Below are 21,056 nucleotides of genomic sequence, written 5' to 3' on the forward strand. Positions count from 1 at the left end.
GGAAGTGTCACTCATAAAACAATTTTCCTTTGGTCACTTTGTTTTAAACACCTCCTTTTATTACCCTTGGCTTGTCAAGGAGTTTCCACTAAAACTGCTAAATGCCCTCAGTCCCATCAAAGTCTTGTAGAGTTCAGGCACTTCTCAGCTGTGGGACACTTTGAAAAACAGGCCTCTAGAAAAAACAAACCAAACCATCGAGGCTCACCACACAGGGGTTTACAGGGCTGTTGCCATGGTCTGATGCATACTGCCATGGCCCCAGACAATCAGAGGACCTTGTTGGGAAGATGGCAAGCAGTTTTCTCCTGTCCTAAGTTGAAAAAATCTGACTGCAGAGGTCTGCATTGGCTTGGACACTACTTCTGACAGGAACTGTAACCCAGAGAGCGGGCAATAGCTCAGACAAGCAGCTTTTGGATTAGGATTTGTATAACTAAGCATAATCCAGAGCTAAGCTTTTGGAGGAAGAAGGGTTAATGACTGAAAAATATTTATACACGGCACAGAATTGGAAGCATTTCCTTGCAGTGAAAGACTGCTTTAATGTAATGGGAATACTAATATCAGACCCAAGGGATCTGCTTGTGTCAGAGGCTTTATACCTTCCCAATCCTTGAGCTCCTCACGTCTTTAACAGTAATGTTATTCTAGGTGTAGTTTGTTTGCCCATTGCAGCAGGAACAATTCTGCAGGGCTTGTGCGTGCTCACATGCACCACCCACAGGTCCATCATTTTAGTCACTCTTGAAATGAGCAGTAACAGAACACTAATGACCATCCCTACTTTATGAACAAGTGTTGTCTAGCACGCTTTCATTAGGCTGCTAATTGGGATATTTTACTAATATAAATCACTTAGCCAAGAAAATGACCAGTGCCATCAACAGTTTTACAGCATACGAAAAATACTTCATCTGCTTTAAGATCAGCAAATTAACATCAATCCATCCACAGAGATAAGACAACATATTCCCTTCAAATCACATCTGGTCACTTCCACTTGCTCTCACTGTCTCTTGCACAAGAGCCCAGGGAGCGTAAGTACTCCAGATTTGCTGGTACTAGATTTGGTTTTTTTAACTGATTGCCACAGCATTCCCTCTTTCACTCTCACTTTAGCCAGCACACACAGTACAGTTATAAAGGTTTGCTCTGGAAAAACATTCTAATCATAGGCTTGAGGTATAAACTCAAAAGTTAGCTTGAAGTCTCTCTGTGGCACAGTAATAACATATCAATGGACAAGTCAGGAAAAAATAACAGCTGACGTAAGCAAGAGGAAAAAAAGGAAAAAATCCAACATCTGAAACAGTCTGCCTTGCAACAGCAGCATTACTTTAGCAGTAACCTGGCAGCTTAGGGGAGCTGCTTCAATTGTACTGGGCCTTGATCATGTTCTCACATCCATCACCTACAAAGCTCTTGACAATTAGGCAGCCCTGTGCCTGAAGGAGGTTTCTTAGTTGTGGAAAAGCCAGCTTGGAATTTGAACCTTTCAGGGTCTCCTGAGGAGAGAAGGTCTCTAAAATGTAAATAGTAAATATTTACAGTTACACAAGCCAAAATAATGTGGAGAACAGTGGTCCCTCATAAGGGGAGAAAAGCAAGTGAATAGACCCAAGCTGGTGCTGCTCAGCAACTCAGATGTATTTCTTCACGAAAGAAACACTTGTCAGCCAAGAAAAAATACTACCTTGCCATCCATGGGAAATCCTTCCATTTAATCCCTGACAGCAAAGAGCAAAGGGGCTTCTAGGAACTATCCATTTCCAACACAGCAACAACAGAACTTTCAGGAACAACCTTTGTGAAAGGCTGTGAAAGCAAACATTTCTGAAGATATCTTCCTCTGGTCCTCTACCTTGTAGATTAGGATGTCCTAAGAATTTTTACTTGCTAAAAACTAGAACCGTTTTTTTTTCATGGGGTTAAGACAGAAAGACATACACAAAAATTAAGCGTTTAAGTGAATTAAGCTTTAGGGGCATCTCAAAATTCCAAGCTATGCAGAAGACTCTCTCCAGTCTATTAGACAACAGACAGCTTCAGCACAGCATTGCTTGCAGTGGCTGTGACAGTGTTCTCATCAGGTTTGTTCAAACACCAATGCACAGTTGCAGTCCTGTAGCTCTTGGGAAGCAGTTCTCCTGTGACAGTAGGCTTCCTGACTGCAGCAAGATCCATACTTCTGGCATCTGGCATACCCATGATCTGCAGACCTGCTTGGTCTGGAGCTGGAGGGAGACTTGTAAGCATTTTTATTTTCCAGGCATGCAGGATGCTTTGAACTCCATAAAAGTTTTAGAAACTCCCAAAGGGTGAAGCCTAGTGTTCATTTGCAGTGTGTAAGAACTCTGTTGAGGCAGAAGGTGAGGCTAGATACAGCTGATGGTCTGCTGAGGCTTGGGAGCTTCCATCAGGAACCCGCAGTTTTCAGTAGCCCAGGTGTATGGCTCTCACAGTCTGTGTGACAACCCCTACAGGGGTTCATAAGAGTTCAGTGTGAGAACCAGAGTTGTTCAGCTTTGGAAGGAGGGATGGTAGGAGTAAGAGAAGTAACAAGCATCCCACCCTGCCTGGTTCATGAAGCAGAAAACCCCACAACTTGCTTCAGCACAGTTGTTGCATCCACACTATGAGAAATTATCTCTGCTGTAGGCCTGTGTGCCTTTGCATCCTGGTGAGAGCAAGGGGAGCTGACATCCCTGGAAAGGCAGTACACAAGCAACATCCAGCAAAAGCTGCTTTGCTTAATAAAAGCCTGGTGTCTCCACAGGTCCTTGAGTGCCCTGCCACCGCCGTCTGGGATGGACACGAGGGCATTTCTCTCCTACCTCTCCCAGCTCGGGGCACCTGCCCTGGCAGTGGGCAGTGCTCGGTGGGCATCGCTCGCCTTTCGGGCTCACACAGCCCACGCCACGCGGCTGAAGGTGCCCCCAAAAGCTTCGCTCCGGCGAGACGGCGGTGAGGCCACCACCCCGTCCCCTCGGGTGGGGTGTGCGCCCCGGGGCCGCCCCGCTGCCGGCAGCAGGTTGAATATTGTAGGTGTGGGCGATTAAAGTGTCGCCGGCACAATGGCGGTCTGTGTCCCATTCTCCACGCCCGGGCTCCTCTTTGGAAAGCGCACACAAGAGGTGACACGGCGCTGGCCCTCGCCATTATCCCGACGGCATAGCGGCGCGGCCCGCCCCGTTTCCCGGGAAATGGGGCTCCTCCGGCCGCTGCGGGACCACCGCGGCCGCGCACGACTCCGCGACACTCCCATCCCCGCACCGGGGGAGAGGGGCACGGCGACGGGGGACGAAAAGCCGCTGGCGGCGCCCCCGAGGCACTTGTCGGGGACAACAGCCGCCCCCCCCACCCCGCGTCGAGGCACCGGCGGCACCGAGCGGGGCGCGGGCCGCGGGCGCCGCCGCCGTGCCGGAGCGGGAGGCGGTGCCACAGCGCCACCGCCCGGGCGGCGCCCGGAACGGCAGCACCGCCAGGGCAGAGCAGGGCCGCCGGTCCCGCCGCCAAAGCCGTCCAGTGTCGCCGCTCCTTCACCGCGGCTCTTCCCGCCGACTTCCCGCCTTTCCCCGCCCCTGCACCCCGGCTCCCTCCGCACAGATCCCCCGTGCGAGGCCGCCGGCAGCGGTGAGGAGCCGGATAGCGCTCTCGACGAGCAAACGCCGTGGATATCTGAGGCAGATGATGTGCGTGAGATGATGGGTAGCTGTAAATTCAAGCCGGGCTAAGACACAAGGACAAATTTAGCCCCTTCAGTCTGTCATTGCCTCAACCAAGCAATGTTTGAAAATTGACCAGATTAAAGCCAAAACTCACCATAAGGAAAAAATCCAGCTAGGTGTTACACAACTGTACTAGAAATAGTATGCTGTGTTTGGGGGCTTCCAACTCCAGCAGGAGAGTAATTAGTGCTAACGGTGGGTTTTTTTGTTATCTCTTCCACTTGTTTTTTTTGTGGGGGTTTTGTTTGTTTGTTTGTTTTAAATTTAATTTTATTTTTATTTTTGTCTATGCTTTAGCAAGTGACCTCCATTTACTCAGGAATATGAAGCGTGGGGTAAAGGATGGAGATGTGCATGCAAATGCACCATGCCTGATAGTTCCTTACATGGCTTCAACCCATGAAACAGAAATTCCTGTCTGTACTTCAGGTTGACTTCTATTTATGCTCCAGGAAATTATTATATGCCATGGATAATAACTGTCTGGCTGTAATGCCATGGATAATAATCCACTGGCTGTAAGTTTTGGAAGGAAAGCTGCTTGTATGTGTCAATACTTATGGAATAAATGTTTAAGAATATTTATGGATATGTTTTCCCTTTTCAAACAATTCATACAAGACACAACAGACTTAATATACATATGAATAGGCCTACATTTGTCAGATGATGTAGCATATCTTTAAAAGTGAAGATGACAGTGATATTTATTGAAAACAATAAATTTGTTTGTGAAAAGTCAGATTTCCAGGTGTATCCCCTCTAGTTCTACCTATCTTTTATCTTGATATAGGAAAAACAAAGATCCCTGTGTCCCGTATCAGCTATACCTTCTGTTTTGTATAGATAGACTGACAGGATAATTTTTAGTTATATAAAGGAGTTTGGGGAATTCTGTTTTGCTAGAGGGGGGAAGTAAGAAAACTTCATCTGCAATCTCCGAAACCTGGGGAGATATAAAACCAATCCAAGCAACAGCAGATATTATTCAGAAAGGTCTGTAAAAGTTAGCGCAAGACAAACCAGTCCAGTGTTGCCTGAGCACTATTTCATAAAGTAACATGCTTTTCTGTTACACTACATCAATTTCTTGCTGTGTTAGCTGTCATGCCACAGAGACTACTCCTTAAAAATGCGTCAGATAGCAGGAGTAGCAAGTAACCACATTATTTGCATTGTTCACAGTATTTGCTTTCTTTCTCCTGTTCCCCCGTGTGTAAGGAAAAGAATTAATTAGTAACAACATGGGTCAGCTGTGATTACTCTTACTGTGGTCCACAGTGAATATTCATATACAGGGAATATTCAAAACCAAACAAGACCTCCCCACTGTGTGTGTGAAGAAGCATGTCCCTGACCAGTGGGGGAGAAAGGCAAGCTTACCAGCGGTGGCAGGGCTACAATGCACTCACAGAGCTGCCCGCTCCTCCTTTATTTTTTCCTGGCATTTGACAGTGACATGAGCTACACTCAAGAGTGAGGCAAATACAACACAAACAACCCACAAGAAGGTGGTTTTTTTTTTCCAACTGTGCTTTTTAATTTCTAGCAGTTGTATAATATTAAGCACCTTCACACCAGGCCCCCAGGAAAAATGCTTGCATCAGAATCTCCTGGCTACTTCTGATTGCGCTGAGTAGAAAAAGAGGGTCTCTCTGCAATCAAGTAAGGAGAGTAAGTGACATCTCTGAGTCTTTCTTTGAGTGGCAACAAAGTTAGATTCAGGTGGGGCATTTTCCTATATGTAGAAGGAGAGTATGATATTTCCATCACAAGGCTGATTCTTGTGGATATTTGCAGATGGGGCTTTGATCCAGCTGATGATGCCTCCCACGCATAATGAGTGAGAGAGCTAACAGGAAAGCTGTGGAGTTAGAAGGGGCAGCTGAGAAGGAAGGGGCTGCTTTTCACCTCCTTGCTACACTTTTCCGGTGATGTCCCATCTAGCTGTGTACCAGTGTAGGAGACTGGGATACTGCACCCTGTGCAGCAATGCTGCTGCTGCTGCAGCCCTGCAAGAAGGGAAAAGGCAGGCAAAGCTTGGCTGTCCTATTGGGCAATCAGGTATGAACCCTCAAATTAAGTGGGTGGGTGTGTCTGTGAGCATCTTTGCCAACCTAGGGCAGCACCTGCAGCTAGGTGGCTGCTTCAGGAGCTTGACGACTGTCTCATGCAGACATAAATGTGCACCCCCCAGACCTTTTATTAATGGGTTTGCCTTTAAACTCTTCATTTTGATTTGGTGGGTCAGTCTTTTAATGGATGATAGCTAGATTTGCAAATGAACAAAAAATTATCTTACATTGAAAGAAATGTTGGCCTTCCTAGTGCTGATAGGAATAATTAGCCACAGAAGCACTGAGCTGTCATGTCATGGTGAACGGGTGTCCTGAGCATGCTGGCCTGCAGGTAGCTTTCTTTTTCCACTGGTATGGCAGTTATTGATCCCAGCCATTTGTAGAAGGGCTCATATGGTCACTGCACTTGTTCATATATGCCCACCTTTGGGCAGCATGACCAGCACACCCAGGGAAAGCTCGCTGTTGGAGAATAACCTGGACTACAAAGACCTCCTGCCCTGACATGTGGCATCCTCCAGCTGCTGGTGGGATCACAAACCTGTCTGATAGGAGCTAGGGAAAAATGCACAACCTACATCTCTGCCTCTATAGACCTGCTTATGAGCCTCAGGTGTGTACGTAACAGCCCCTGCTCTCCTTAAGGGGCCAAAACTGGTCTAAAATGACTGCTGGGGCAGAAGGAACAGTAGTGAAAATGTATTTCTGGCCTGTGAGCAGGACAACCATTGCCCCTTCCTGCTGCCAGCCCACCTGGGTGGTGTAACCCTCTCCTTGGCTCCCTGCTTGCATCTCAGCTAAAACCCCATCTCAGCATGTGGGGGAGGAAAGATTTATTTTTTCCCTTACATGAGTGAACTGGCTCTGAGATGCTGAATTCTTCCTGCTGCCTCAAATTTCCTGTGTGACATGGAGTACAGTAGTTAATGACTTGAGAGTTCAGTTTTCCAGTTGTAATGTTTTCCTTTCTTCTGACAAATGTTAAGAAATAGATTCTGTAGTACACACAAAGCATCACACCACTGCAATGAATGGGAGTGAGGGGGGCAGATTTTGTAAGTTCTGAGAGATAATAAATTTATTTTTATAACTATACCTCTTGAAAAGTATTTTTTTTCGTTAATTAAATTCTTGGGTCTTGTAATGTTTGGTCATTGGTGCAATTTTTTTGGGTTAGCAAATTGTTCAGCTGTGAATCATTTTGCCTGTTCTGACCTTCCTTTGGAGGCTTCTATTTCTGACCTCATGAACAATCCTTGAGTGAGACGTAAGAACCTGACAGATTGTGATGATGTCTTCACAGTTGCCCACTGCTCTTGATGTGACATGTGGATGCGTGTGTTCATGTGACAGTGTTTATCAAAACCTTTGTCTATGACTCAAATTAAGGAATAGATACTTGGTTTTGACTTTTATTTCAAAATAGCTCTACAGAGTGAAGATGAAACATGGATATTGGGACCAAGAAAAATGGTTAAAGCAGGGCTGTGTTGGTATGATGCCTTTGTTGTTTTGAAGACTATTTTTTCATCAACTACAGCACGAACCTGCACATGGGAAGCTGGTTTCCTTTTCGTGTCATCACCTTCATGCAGAGTTGAGAAATTAAACTTATCAGGGGCATTAACCTTCAGTAAACTGTATTGACCCAGCTGCTGTGAGTGTTTGAAGAAAGGCAGCTTTATGCTGTCATCATTTCGTAACATCCTATGGAAGTGAGAAATAAAAAGGTGCTTCTGAAAAATCTGATTTGGTTAGAGAAACAATATGAGCACTTTGTTTTGTGAAGACAAGACAGAAACACAGGAGACTTTGGGCTGGTCGTGCTGTGCTGTGTCAGTGATGGCTATAATCATTCACTTGATTGGCTCAGCAGGACTGTTTATCTCCAGGTATTTCACCACTGGTCAATAGAAGCATCTTAATCAGTGATTTTTTGAAATCAGATAAAAATGTTTTCTTCCACTGCTCACTTTTTGTTTGCAGCTGGTATCTCAGAATGGTCGTATGACTGCAATCACCATGTAAACAACTCATCTTTATACAGCTGGCTTGTATCTCCACTGGAGATACTGCGGCAGACACATGACAGTCTTTAACACTATTACTTCACTGGATTTTTATTTAAAGAAAGGCAAGTGTCACACAGGGTTTGCTTTGATGTAGCCTATTACAGAGAGTCTGTATGTAGTGTCTGTAAAACCACCTAGCTCTAGAGAGGTGTGTCTGTGAGCATAAATGACATGGGCAATGCCTCTGTTTAAGTGAATGACTTATGATACAGGCAAGACAACACTTTCCAAGGGGTTATGATTACAGATCAGCAGTAGTCTAAAACTAGGGCCCTGATCATGCAAGCGTCCTTGTGGTTAAGGGAATCCCTACTAGATGTGCTGTAAGGTGCATGAGGGCTTGTAGGGTCAGTGCCTCAGTTTGCCATAGCTCTGCCTCATATAAAGTAATTACAGCTTATCTCTTGGCTGATTTTTATGAAATAATAAAAGTAGCCTGATTATAAAAGCTTCTAGCATCCTGTGGCTAGGTTTTTAGTGCCCACATACTTACGAGCCTATTGGCATTGTTACATAGGTACCTTTAAATTGTAACCTCAAGTCACTTTCAATAATCTAACTTCCTTTAGAGTTTTAAGTTATCTGTATTCAGATTTTTCTCATGTAGCAATGAATTGAGGACTCCTTCCAATGTACTTTTGAAACTATAAAATGAAATCCCCTGAATGCCTGCTAAGCTTAATAGAAAACTGTAAGAGATCAAAAATATTATTTAAGTAAATAAAATACACTGAATGTAAAAAGCCAGCAGACAAACTTTGGATGCTGAAAGTTAAATTGTCATGGGTGATGTTATTGAAGTGATTCTGCACAGCTTGCTAATGACTAGGTCATTAAGGTTAACATGTTAAAGAAACTTAAAAATTGAGAAAGCCATCATGAATGAAATATGGGCTCCCTTCTCTCATGCAAAAACTTTTGTTTTAGGCAGTGTACGTCCAGCTCCAGAGCAAACTAACCTCTGTACAAATAAAGATGGCAGAATGTGATTCTATAAAAATAAAGGCTGTGTTCCAAGAAAATGCCTACATTACACTAAAACAGATGAAGGTGGGATGCAGTATTTCTACAAATCATGTCCCATACATGTTATTGCTGATGAACTCTGAAATCATTCTCCAAAATGCTGTTTGTAAATGTTTTCTGAAATCTAAGTCTGACATTGATAAACGTGGTAAACCTTGGATGCTCTTCAATGAGCTGACTCACAGCAACCTGGCAAGCTCATCCCATCTCCATGGGCTAAATCCCCTTCAGTAACAGTGCAGCAAAAACATTTATAAGTGGACACTTTGACCTAGGCTGAAAACCTTATAGCACTCAGCAATTAAACAGGAAGAAACGCAAGTTTAGAAAACAATTTTATTAGACAAATTATTTAGACAAATTATACACAGAAAGCTCTGCCACTTGTAACTGAGGCCTCCAAAAAGTGTTTTGTGTATCTGTATAATAGGCAACACATCAAAATAGGCCTATTTTAAATATCGTACATGGTTAACAGGTTTTTTAATAGCTAAAATCACTGCAACATCTGGTATGTCCCTATGTAGCTTGTTGGAAAGAAATTTTATCTTTTTTTCTCTTTTTTTTTTTTTTTTTTTTTAATCAGAAGTGTGGATGAGTTCATGAATGTTACAAGGGGGAAGCAAGTTGTGCATGCTTTTAGACACTTGCTACCCTGGAAACAAAATGGCCTTTTGCATGATAAGAATTCGTTCTGCCTTACACAGTAGACAATATTTGAAGATTTAGTACAAAAAACAGTGACAGTACAAGATGCTCCCCCAGAACAGAATTAGCATCAAAATAGAATAGATCTGAAGAATATACCTTTTAATTTATCCTAAAGCAAATCACATAGGCTGATTCCTATTAATCCTAGCCAAAGAATGAGTTAGATTAAAATAAGTGTATGGTTGCATTTAAAAGAAAACCAAACCAAAAAACTCACAGGATAAACTGCTTGCTTTCTACTTAACCGCATTTTTAGTTTTAAGGATTACAAATTGAAAGCTCTTCCTATGTTTCTAACAGGTAACAGTGTTACTTAAAAAAGCTGGTGCCGAAGTGGGCACTGGTTTTGCTCTCACTGCTGTTCTTTTTCTTACTCTATACAGTTGGCACTAATGTAAAAAATACATAGCTCCTCTAAACCTAACTTAACATAGAAAGGGTTAAAATGAGCGCCTGTTCGTATTTTTTTTCCTTAGAACAATACATGATTATAATTAAGGCCACATCTTGTACATCTCAAGGGCTTATTTTTTTTTCTCTACTAACACCATTATTGTATTGATCAACTGTACTGATTTGGAAAAGGATTTATTAACCTTTGATCTATGTTTAACTTCTCTAGAGCTATATTAGCTGTTCATGAACATGATATACCTAAGAGAGAGTTCCATTTGTCTAATTAATTAAAAGGAAAATTATCAAGATTAGCCTTATAGAATGCTCAATAGCCAATGCAAAACCTAACCAAAGGAGTTACATCTAGGTACAAATGTCAAAATGCCCCGGATGTTCTAATAAAAAAGTATAAAATATGCTCTGTTGGCAAACGATGCAAGCCAGAATAACATTAAAGCAACCCGTCTTTTCTAAATGAAAAGACACCCTGCACTGTACATCTCTCCTGTATACAACACATTTTTACTAAAGCTTTATTAAATGAATTGCAATAGCAACGGCTGCCATTTTATAGCTATATATACATGTATATATATATACACATACCTTTGTGTATATATGTATATATATATATGTATGAGATACTAATTTATTTAACACAACAGAGGCTTCTGCCATATGATACAGTTTACTGTACATAAGAAAAACTTTTAACACTGTACAATCACATAAAGGTCATATGCACTGTTGCAGTGCAAAAGTAGATTTAACTGTAGTCTTTACTGGCATAGTAATGGCTTTTTGTAATCCTACAAAATTGCATTCTTATATTATGGGGCCTGAATGATCTTTTAACTTCATTTGTTTTCCATTCTTTTTTTTTTCTTCTTTTGTCTTTTTGCCTTTTTTTTTTAAATTTTTTCCATTTTTTGAACTGCAGGGTTTGCCTTTGGTCCACAGTTAAAAGGACACACAGCAGTGGAGCGCTGACCGGATGCAGTAGAGTACATGAAAAATACTTAAGTTATTGCAATTATAGTAAAAAAAGGCGGTGGGGGAGGAGGAGCAAATGCCCTTCTGTAAAGTAATCCTCAGGGTTTTTCTATGCATGAATCGCTGCACATTTCCTATATTTAAAGTATATGAAAAGCCTGAAGTAACCAAAACCTAACGCGGTGATAAACCAAAGAATAAGTGATTCAAGTAGTAAAGAGAATAAGGGGAGACAGAAGAGACCAGACTGAGAAAGCAGAGAAGAGGAGGAGGAAGAGTTGCTACTAATAATTCTGATTCTTAAATAAAATAAAGGAAAAAAACCCAAAACAACCCAAACAGAAAATAACCCTCAAACAAATAAAAAAAAACCCCAAACCACAACCCTCAAAACCAAAAAATAAGGAAAAGAAGAAAGGTTACATCCATGTTAGTCCCACAATATTACAGCTGCTCCTTGCAAAGGGAGTCCTAAATAAGAAACAGTGAAGAAACTTGTTCTGATGCTCAGATGGAGGTGCCTCGGTCTGGGTCACTACCAATATTCAGGCCCAGAGTAGGAGTTGGTTGGTAAGGGATAGATGACATTGTTTTGATGGGGCTTCTGAAAAAGCCGCCGTTGGGTGCCCTGTGCCTGAAAGGGCCAGTTCGGTGCTCGGGCACGCTGCCGAAGGAGAAACCCGAAGCGGCTTTAGCAGACAGAGTGCGGCTCAGAGTCTGGATCTGCTCTGGTATGAAGGTGGTTGTGGTGATGTGAGTGTTTCTGAAGTCACTGATTTGCTCCAGTGCCTGACGTGTGGGTAAAGTGTCAATGTCCAGCGGGGTCAAGTCAATCGATGAGGTGGAGAACTGTTTATGGGGACTGTCGTCGTCTGTGCAGAGGCTGTTCACACGCCTGTGGAGGTGCTCCAGGTCAATCTCCTTGTCGTCCTGGGGAATGAGAAAAACAAGAGGCACCACTCACCACCGCCATTTGTGCTGGGTTGAAGTTTCACAGGGTGATCAGAACGGCTTGGGAAGCACAATGCACAATTAACTAGAGCTGGCTGTTGGCTCACGGTGTCTCTGAACGTCACCAGCAAACACCCCACTGCCTGAAGCCAGAGGGGTGAAGCCAAACCGAGGCAGACCCTTACACCACAGCTACCTTCAAACCCTGTATCCAAACAAAAAACCTCAAAGCACCACTGGTAGATTTTCAGGAAAAGCCAGGCTCGGAACTAGGTGGGTTAGACTAGCAACAGCTGAATAACAGTAAACTGCATAATCTCAAATGCCTCGAATGATGCCAGTTCTTCAACTCCGTGAGGAGAACTAAATTTGGATGTCAACATGGGAGGCTCTGAGGGATCAGGTTGCCATCTTTGTCATCCTCTCAGGGTTCAAGGAAGGGCTAGAAACATCTCAGGTTCCTTATTGCCTTTATAATGTAAATTGCAATATAGAAAAGCTGAACATACAGAGGAAAAATCCAAGTGCTGGTGACTCATTGACATCACACAGAAAGGAGTACACCAGCCGATTTTAAATTACAATGCCAACAGAGGGATTAATTATCTTCTTACCTACAAAGAAGCAGTTCCATCTATTCTGATGGAATTATACTTTTGTGGGTGAGAAGGCGGCCTGATTATTTATCATAATATATCATCGCTCCTCTTACCTCTGTCCCTTTTCCTTCTTAAATCTCTCCTCCCAGAGAAATCAATTAAACAGGTTTGTTTGTTATAATTGAGAATTTAAATGAACAGAAGTTAAAAAAGAGGAGGAAATCCCAGGTGACCAATAAATCACCTGTATTGTACATACATATTTCTATTTAACTGCAAAACTTAATTCAAAGCAGCATTAAGTACACACGTACAGGGGTATTCCCTCAGTCTAGGTAGCATAGCTCATTCAGAACAAAAATCAATTTTAACTAACCTTAAAATTTACCTTAATCTCTGTGAAATTTACTGGCTCTTCCAGGCCACTAGAAATATCTCACACTCTAGGACCTCACAGAGGATAATTAGGCAGCCGATAGATGTGCACTGATGACTTCCAGCCTTGATTACTGAAATTCAATGACTGGCTTGATCCAGAGCTCCCTGAATCAATGGCAAAACTCCTAGTATACTGAATGGGCTTGAGATCCCTCCTTTTCTAGGAATGAAGTCAAGCTCTCTGAAAAAGTCCACACCTAGAATAAACTGCAGGCGTTCATCTGCTTAGCAAAATGGATCACTGAACATTTGCACTGGTACCATGCCGAACACAGAGCCCAACTGGAAGGAGACTGAGAGGCCAGCTCCTCTCTGGGATTTTACCCTCCGAAGGCAAGGACAAGGAGGCAAACCAGGGGAAAAGGGGCAGGGAACAGGGCATCAGGGATCTCCCAGGGACTGGATGATCACTGACCACAGAGGCTTTGGTTTGAGCTCATCACGGAAGGAAAAAATGCAGTGCTCATTTCTCGGACTTAGCTTTCTGTCTATAGTTTATTCACATGTGACATAGACATGGATGCACATAACAACCACACAGGTGACATCAAATCCAAACGCATTCACCAAACGCTCTCTCCTAAAAAATTTGGAGCTGCATATGGATGCAGGAGAACTGGGGCCACATCAGAAAGCTAAAGAAATATACAGAGGCTCCATTAGCACGTGCAAGTCATGACTATGTCTCTGAGGGACAGTCCTAAATATTTTTCTCTTTTTTTTTCTGTTTTGCTTGGGTTTTGTTTGTTTGTTTTTAATTTAAAAAAAACATACAAACACTTTGTAATTTAAAATGCCAATTGGGAAAAGATTGGAATTTCATCATTTCTGAGCCTCTACAAGTTATTCAAAATAGTCCTCTTTCTTTTACAGAGATGCATTTGGGGCTAGGGTCAGACCAGTGAAAATATATAAGCGGTGATACTCTCCCATGCTTAGCCCACAACCCAATCTCCACCCAACTGATACACCAAAATGAGACCCACTCACAGTAAGATTGTGCATATCTCCATAATATGATCTTTCCTCTTCTCTCTTGTGTGATCAGTAGTGAAATATTCAGCAGTTTTCACATTTAAATTATCATCAGGCTTCAGAGTCAACATCCCATTGAGATTACTGGGGCGGTTCATACTTCTCTCAGAGCTACTGTTTAAGGCTGTCTGCAGACTCAGGCAGACATCATTGAATGGGTTACTTCTGGCACGCGACCGAAATGTTATCTTCGCAACCATAAGACAATTTTTTTCAGTATAAATGCTTGCATTCTGGAGCACAAGATGGCAGCCACCAGGAAAAAGGGTTGGCTTGCTGACCACAAAGTGGCCCAATCTGACCCCCGATTCTGGACTAGTGGCCTGGAAGAGCCAATGGATTTCATGGAAGCTAAAATGAATTTTAAGAAAGTTAGTTAAGATGTATTTCTTGCTGAATGACCCCCACATCCAGGATAATGGGGACATTCAGCACATACGTCCACGTTAAACTCAGTTTTGAGCCAAGCTTTTAAATTTAGCGTTGAGATGCAATTTTAAATGCTAAACTAATGACCATATAGCAAAGATCAAGGAGGCCAAATTATACCATTTGTGGAAAGTATACACTTGAATTTCTCAGCATTTGAAAATTGAAATAGAAATTTTTTACTTGTATAAAATATCTGTGTGGTTTTTTTGTTTTCCTTTGTTATTGATTTTCATGTTTTGCATCAAATAAATATGAAGTATGAAGTTCTGAAAGTTTGGATGAACAACAATCAAGTAAATTTTAGGTTTTTAAAATAATTTACCAGTTGAAACTATATGGTTTCCATTCCTGAGAAACCCAATTTAAAGACTAGAGATTCCTTTTTTTTTTTCCTTTTAATAATGGTCCGGTCCAGATCTTGAACAAAAAAAAAAAAAAAAAAGCTTGGGAATTAAAACAGGCAAGAAAAGATTAAACGTATTTTAACATCAGTGCCAATGCTGTCTAATTAGGTAGGGTAATTAATCCTTCCCTAATATACAGCATTAGATTAGCAGGAATAAACACAATGGAGAAACTGCAGAGAAGGCAAGACCACTGCACACAAATTAACAGCAATACCCCACAAGCTACACAGATGTGCCTAAGCTACACAGACAGAAAAGCTATATTTGACAGTGTTGCATTAAAGCTCATATTTGGGTTCAGCTTTGGGTGTTGCTGCCAGGTTTATTTTAATAAATCGTTTTGTCCCTGATTTTTTTTAGTATTTTGTAGATGTAAATACTTAATTATAAAGGTAAGAAATTCGGTATAAAGTTGCATAAGGCTCAGATGGCTGGTAAAGGGACAGGTAGGTTACCACAGGAAGGAAAGCATTACACATGCAGGTGTAGAAGCAAACTCATCTCAGATGTAAAATAATATATCTCCCTGTGGCCTCTGTCCAAGATTTTCTGAAACAAGTCTGTAGTAGATTTCAGAAATAAGCCTGGCCTGAACCTGAAAAATCTAATGTAGCCTTACTTCCCTGGACTTCAGATGCAATAATGAGAACTGAAGTTCATGGAAGTCTCAAGAGGTATTTCTGAAAATGGGGGCAAGACTCAGCCATTGAGCTTAGGGGGTATATTTTTCAAGAAGTAACCAAGAAACCTGGTGAGAATTAGCTGTCACCAATGGGAATAATGAACCAAATATTGATGTATTAATAATGTACTATTCTACAAGTAACAGTTGTGTTTTACTCAGAATAGTTGCATATTTATACATCATCAACATACACTTATTTCCATTCAAAGAATTTATTTCTAGAAAGAATAGCTAAAAAGGTTTTGAGGAGCATCATTTATCTTAAAAAAATCAGGAAGCTAATGAAGTATCTCAAAATTTGATTCCCCACCCTCTCTAGTGCTATAAAGTCAAGGCAGCAATATTTAGGGTGCATGAAAATTCCCCAGGAGAAATGGAGGGTCTAATACCTCTTTTGATGGAACCCGGGAGCCTTTCCTTTTATTCCACCACGTTTCCAACATTGCAATGAAACAGGATAGGACAATCCCTGCAGCGAGGATGCAGAAAACACCTGCAAAACTTTTTATGTCCAGGGCACCTCCTTTCTGTTTGGTATCCACAGATGAGTAAAGATCACACTGACCGTTCTTCGGCCACCACTTATGCTTCAGTATGTCCATGTCGCCATTCTGCTGCAGCTCCAAAATCCTGGAGGGGAAAGCACAGAAGTCAGTGGTTACAGTGGGGCAGTGGACAGTGGCACCTGAGAGTGTGAGGATGGAATCTGACTACTTGCAACCTTCCCATATGTCTTGGAAAGCCAAGAAGCCGATGAACCCAGACAGACTGATTTAGCCAGAAAAGAAAGCTTGAATATGGGGTTGCCTGTAAGACTGAGCACATAGATATCCATGTTCTACTCTACATACAGGAAAGCACACATGACTCTCTCTTGTCTTCTTCTAACAACCTTAATGAAAAGGCTTTACTTCATATACTGTATTTTCTTAATTGGCTTTCACTACAGACTATGTCAGTAGACTTTTGTAGTGCATTAGATATTTGACAATATTTTGCATTTTAATCACTGGAGAAGAGACATTTCAATTAAAAAAAACCCAAACCAGAAGGAAAATACAGTCCAGATGGATCACAAGTCACACTTCATTGTAAATTGATCCTTATCAGGTTACCTACTTGCTGCTTTGGAGAGAGAGAGAGAAAAAAGCCATCTTATTACAGTCAGTGGTGACCTAAACTAATCTTGCTTAATGTGAGAATGTGACCTGATGATAAGTGATTCCACAGAAAGGTTCCTTGCTGTGGAATTCACTTGTCCTTGGACTTACATATCCAGCCCACGAAGATTTACTGGGCAGCTTGCAAGGACAATGCATTTAACTAGACTTCCTGTGGGATAAGCAGTTTGAGAAATGAGAATTTTGTTTGTAAGAAGATTTTCATATTTAGTTCATTTATTCCTGAGGAGTGTTTTTTTATAAACATCCAGAAATGACTAGAGTAACAGCTGGGTGTCTCTGGTTATCCAAAATAAAAAATTCAATGATTACATCTAAAAAGAATAAAACAGAGGGAATGTTTTCCTTCATATAATAAATTTGTTTTTCATTTCAGTGTTGGAAGACAAACAATTACTTGTGCAATCATTTGACACAGCATGCAAAGAAATCCAAGTGCACACAAACCAGCAGAAGTCTGGGGTGTTGCTGCCAGAGACTGTACTGCACCAGAGGGGGAAGAAAAGCTGTCCTACTGTCTCAGGGCTACCATAACAGCTCAAAGCAGTGGTCTACATCAACCTTGAAAGGGAGCTTGAATGCACCTTGGAAGCACAGAGCAATTGCTCTATAAAGAAGTTACTCAGTCTCCGATGCTGCTTGAATAGGCAGTCGTGTCAATGAAATCACTTAATTTTCTATGGCACGTCCAAATGACCATTTATTTATGCTGTGGTCCTACCAGGAATGGGAGACCTGACACAGCCACCAGTGGCTGAAATCTCAGCACAGCTCTGGAGTGAGCTTCCAATTCCTACCTAGCAGTACAACTGGTGGCTGAGATCATCACCTGTTCAGAGGGGAACTGCTCGTTCACCTCTGTGCTGTACCAAAGGTAACAGTGCCCTCGACGAACAGATCACAGGCAATACACATGACCTTGGAGATGCCAGAATCACCTTGTTTGTACAGCTTTGTGTTTATAAGAAGTGGGACAAATTCTGTGCAGTGCCTGCTGACACTACATTGCTGAAGGTCCAGCCCTGGAGAGGGGCAAACAAGGTCACAGTTGCCTAGGCTATATTTTGAATTCTCCCAAACTCAGAGCCAACTTAGGGAAACCTCATCCTGAAGCTTCCTGAGGCAGCAGGGATGTGTCAAGGGTGGGAGAATTCTCCATTCTGTTACAAGAGACAGAGTAGCTGTTATGGGACATCCATGTTCGGAGGAGCTTTGGAGGCATGTGGACCATACACAGGAGTGCGGTCATTGTTGCCTACAGCTGCCTATTGGGAGTGTGTAGAGAAGCTGAAGCTAGACCCAGTGACAGGAAGAGATGCAACTGGGATAAACTAGAAGATAAGAAATTCCAACCAGATAAGAGAAGAATGGGAGAGGTCAAACACTGGAACAGAGAATTTATGGCACCACCACCCTTGGTGATATTCAAAGACCCACTGGGAAAGACCCAGAGCAAACTGACCTAACTGGACCTGCTCTGATCAGAGAGCTGGACTGGAGATCAGATTACTGCTCTGCAACTACAAACACAGTCCATATGCTACCCTCTATCATGGCATACAATCCTTACAGAAAGAACTCACCATAATCCTGGTTCTTGCTGCCCTAGAATCCTGTAATAGGATTTAGGTGAGCATTTTGCCCAAATGTGCCAGTCTGACAGGTTAGCAGGAGCAGATAGTAAGCACAAACAGAACCTTTTTGTATAAGTTCTTGTGGAATAACTGTAGATTAATTTTCATTGCCTAATCCAAACATACGTGGTTTTATATTTAGGAATTACTGTACTATCTACACAAGGCAGTAACAGAACAACATCCATGGGGCTTATTTCTTCCAGCAGTGGCTGTAATCCCTGAGCAGGACTATTTTCTCTGTTTTATTCAGTCAGGAATAGAATGAACCATCCAAATGATTGCTCTATTCTCATTAATTAAATGATTCTTCACTTGTCAGTATAATTCTTGATTACACAAGACATCTTTTTAACAAAAGACATTTGCATAAAAACACTGAGCTTTGGCTTGTTCCTTAATGGAGATTTATTCCTAATTGTACTCCTGGTAATTATTGGCAATTTTCTTTATGGATGTAACATATAGTTCAATTATTTAAAGGAAAACATAAAAAAAGCAGTAGAAACCAGGGATAGTAATGGTATCATTACACGGAAAAGCTTGAGAAGTCAAAAGCTTATAATGAAGCCTTGTAAAATTGCAGCTTAAAACAGATGTTGAGGGATAAAATATATATCAACAGAAATGATAAGAGCACGAATATCTAACTCTATTAATGTGATGCAGAGAATAAGGAAGATCATGCTTCTCTTAGACTTCGCAAACACTTTATTTTGGAATTCACCTGTCTGCGGAACTAAAATAATAGCTAACATACTAAGAAGATTTAACACTTGTGACCTGTTCCTAGTTATGAAACTTCCTATTTTAGTAGCTCATTTTCATAGACAAAAATTGTACTTTAACGAAAATTCCAGGAAAAACACAGGAGGATGGGAGGATAGCACACGAGTACTGCTATCCCTGCATGCTGCAGGAGCCTCCCACACGATGGCACTCTTTCCATAAAAATATGTGGTTTTGCCGCAGCTCCTGGTGGGTGCCCTGATACACTCTAATCAGATGTACCTGTTGGGTGGCAGACACTACAATCAGTTTGATATTTGATTTTCAAATTTAATAAATGACTAAAGTAATAACGCATTAACTAAATGCTCTGAATGATAATGATGTTCTAATGCTATAATTCCAGCAAGTGCCTCTTCTTCCAAGTCCCAGATGTTTAAAACTGAACTTTTTCCTCGAGAGACTTGGCTCCTTTGAGCCTGCTGTATTGGTGCAGAGTAGTATTGCAACACATAAGCCAGTAGAAAGAGTGGTGGAAAGTATTAAGTAGGGGGCAGGAGTTCCTGCTGTTTTGAAATACCATAGTCTCAAAAAGCTTACAAAAGAAGCCTATATATTGAAATAATCTGATTTGTCCAAAAAATACCATGACCTCTAAAACTTGCTTATGGATGGAGTGCAGATCTTAATATATTTTTCTTTAGCAGGCTAATGTTAAAGTAACATTTTTCAAGGCAATGACGTAAATTTATCGGGCTGCACAGTTTAATGGATTTGGGTCTGAATTCACAGTGCCAATTGATGTCTACTGGATAGAAACATAGAAAACTAAACTGCCTGTGGTTTCTAAATCTAACAGGGATGTGAACAAATCCTACTGAATCAATGGGAATAGGGCTGGATTCCACTCAGTAACTACACACTTCACTGCTGGCAGTGAAATGTAATTACTTCTCCAAAATACCCACAGATAAAAAGCCCTCAACTTAATATGATAGCAAGGTGTCACAAATGCTACACAATTGAGACTTCTGTGACTACACTTTTTTTGATGTAATTTTATTCTGAGCTATCAGTAGTGAGCAAGAGATACGACAGGACACTTACAATGATATCGGAAATGCCAATGCATGTTCTGGGATGTCAGAGGTTACTGAATATCAGCTTCCTGCACCAGGAACATGTTATCCAGAGGGATAACTTCACCATTGGCACTGATGGGGAAGAGGAGATGATGAGGTGCTATTCTGTCACCACTCAGAAGATCAGGGTGCAGCAGAGAGCAGATGCGCAGAGTTGTGTGATGAATGCCCACCGTCGAAAGGGGGAGAAAAAGTAAATAAAAAAAAAAATAAAAAAAAGAACAAAAGAAGTGGCTATACTGGTATGCCTTACTGGGCTGTGCCTTGGGGGTCTGAGCCAAGGTCCCCGACCTTGTGCTTGCTCCCAGGGGGCTCCTGGGAAACTGTTGTGGATTGCATTTGGGAGCACTTGGTACTTGCAGATGGGGCCAGGTGGTTACAAGACCTCTAGTAGCTTCTGCAGTGGTTAGCCAAGAGTCAAATTCCTCAGGCAAACCCTCTTCACTGGAGTTTTTCTAACAAAAATCTGGTATAAAGTTTTTGCAGAATTTGGTTCTCCTCTTCAAATAAGATATAAAACTAAGCTGATTTGTAAGCATCCTTCAGTTATCAAAGTAGACAGGTAGGAACCCACAAGGAGAATTTGTGGGGTTTTTTAATTTCAGTGAAGCAAATACCTAATCTTTCTTATTCACTGCAATAACTGGAGTGATGCCAACTCCTATTGCATCTCCCGTTGCATCTCCCAGAGCAAGCTTTAGATTTTGGCAAAGCAGCTTTCACCAGTGCCACCTGGAAGGCTGGCTCAGGGCTTTGGTACCAGAGAGGGATGGCTGCTGCCCAGCCTGGCTTGCTGCCTCCTCACAGGGAAAGAGG

General features: G+C 41.9%; 1 protein-coding gene across 2 annotated transcripts in view; it reads right to left on the reverse strand.

The window, feature by feature from the left end:
• Window positions 1–9,489: 9,489 nt before the first annotated feature.
• Window positions 9,490–21,056, reverse strand: part of GRID2 (glutamate ionotropic receptor delta type subunit 2) — a 700,412-nt gene continuing 688,845 nt past the window's right edge. For both annotated transcript variants that reach the window (XM_027706551.1, XM_027706550.1), the window contains 2 exons: window positions 15,944–16,184; window positions 9,490–11,937 (listed from right to left, as the gene is read on the reverse strand). In XM_027706551.1, the coding sequence (XP_027562352.1) occupies window positions 11,515–11,937; window positions 15,944–16,184 (664 nt within the window). In that variant the 3' untranslated portion in view covers window positions 9,490–11,514. The remainder of the gene's footprint in view (window positions 11,938–15,943; window positions 16,185–21,056) is intronic.

The sequence above is a fragment of the Neopelma chrysocephalum genome, unplaced genomic scaffold, assembly GCF_003984885.1.
Source record: "Neopelma chrysocephalum unplaced genomic scaffold, ASM398488v2 Primary Assembly neopelma1_382, whole genome shotgun sequence".
Lineage (NCBI taxonomy): Eukaryota > Metazoa > Chordata > Aves > Passeriformes > Pipridae > Neopelma > Neopelma chrysocephalum.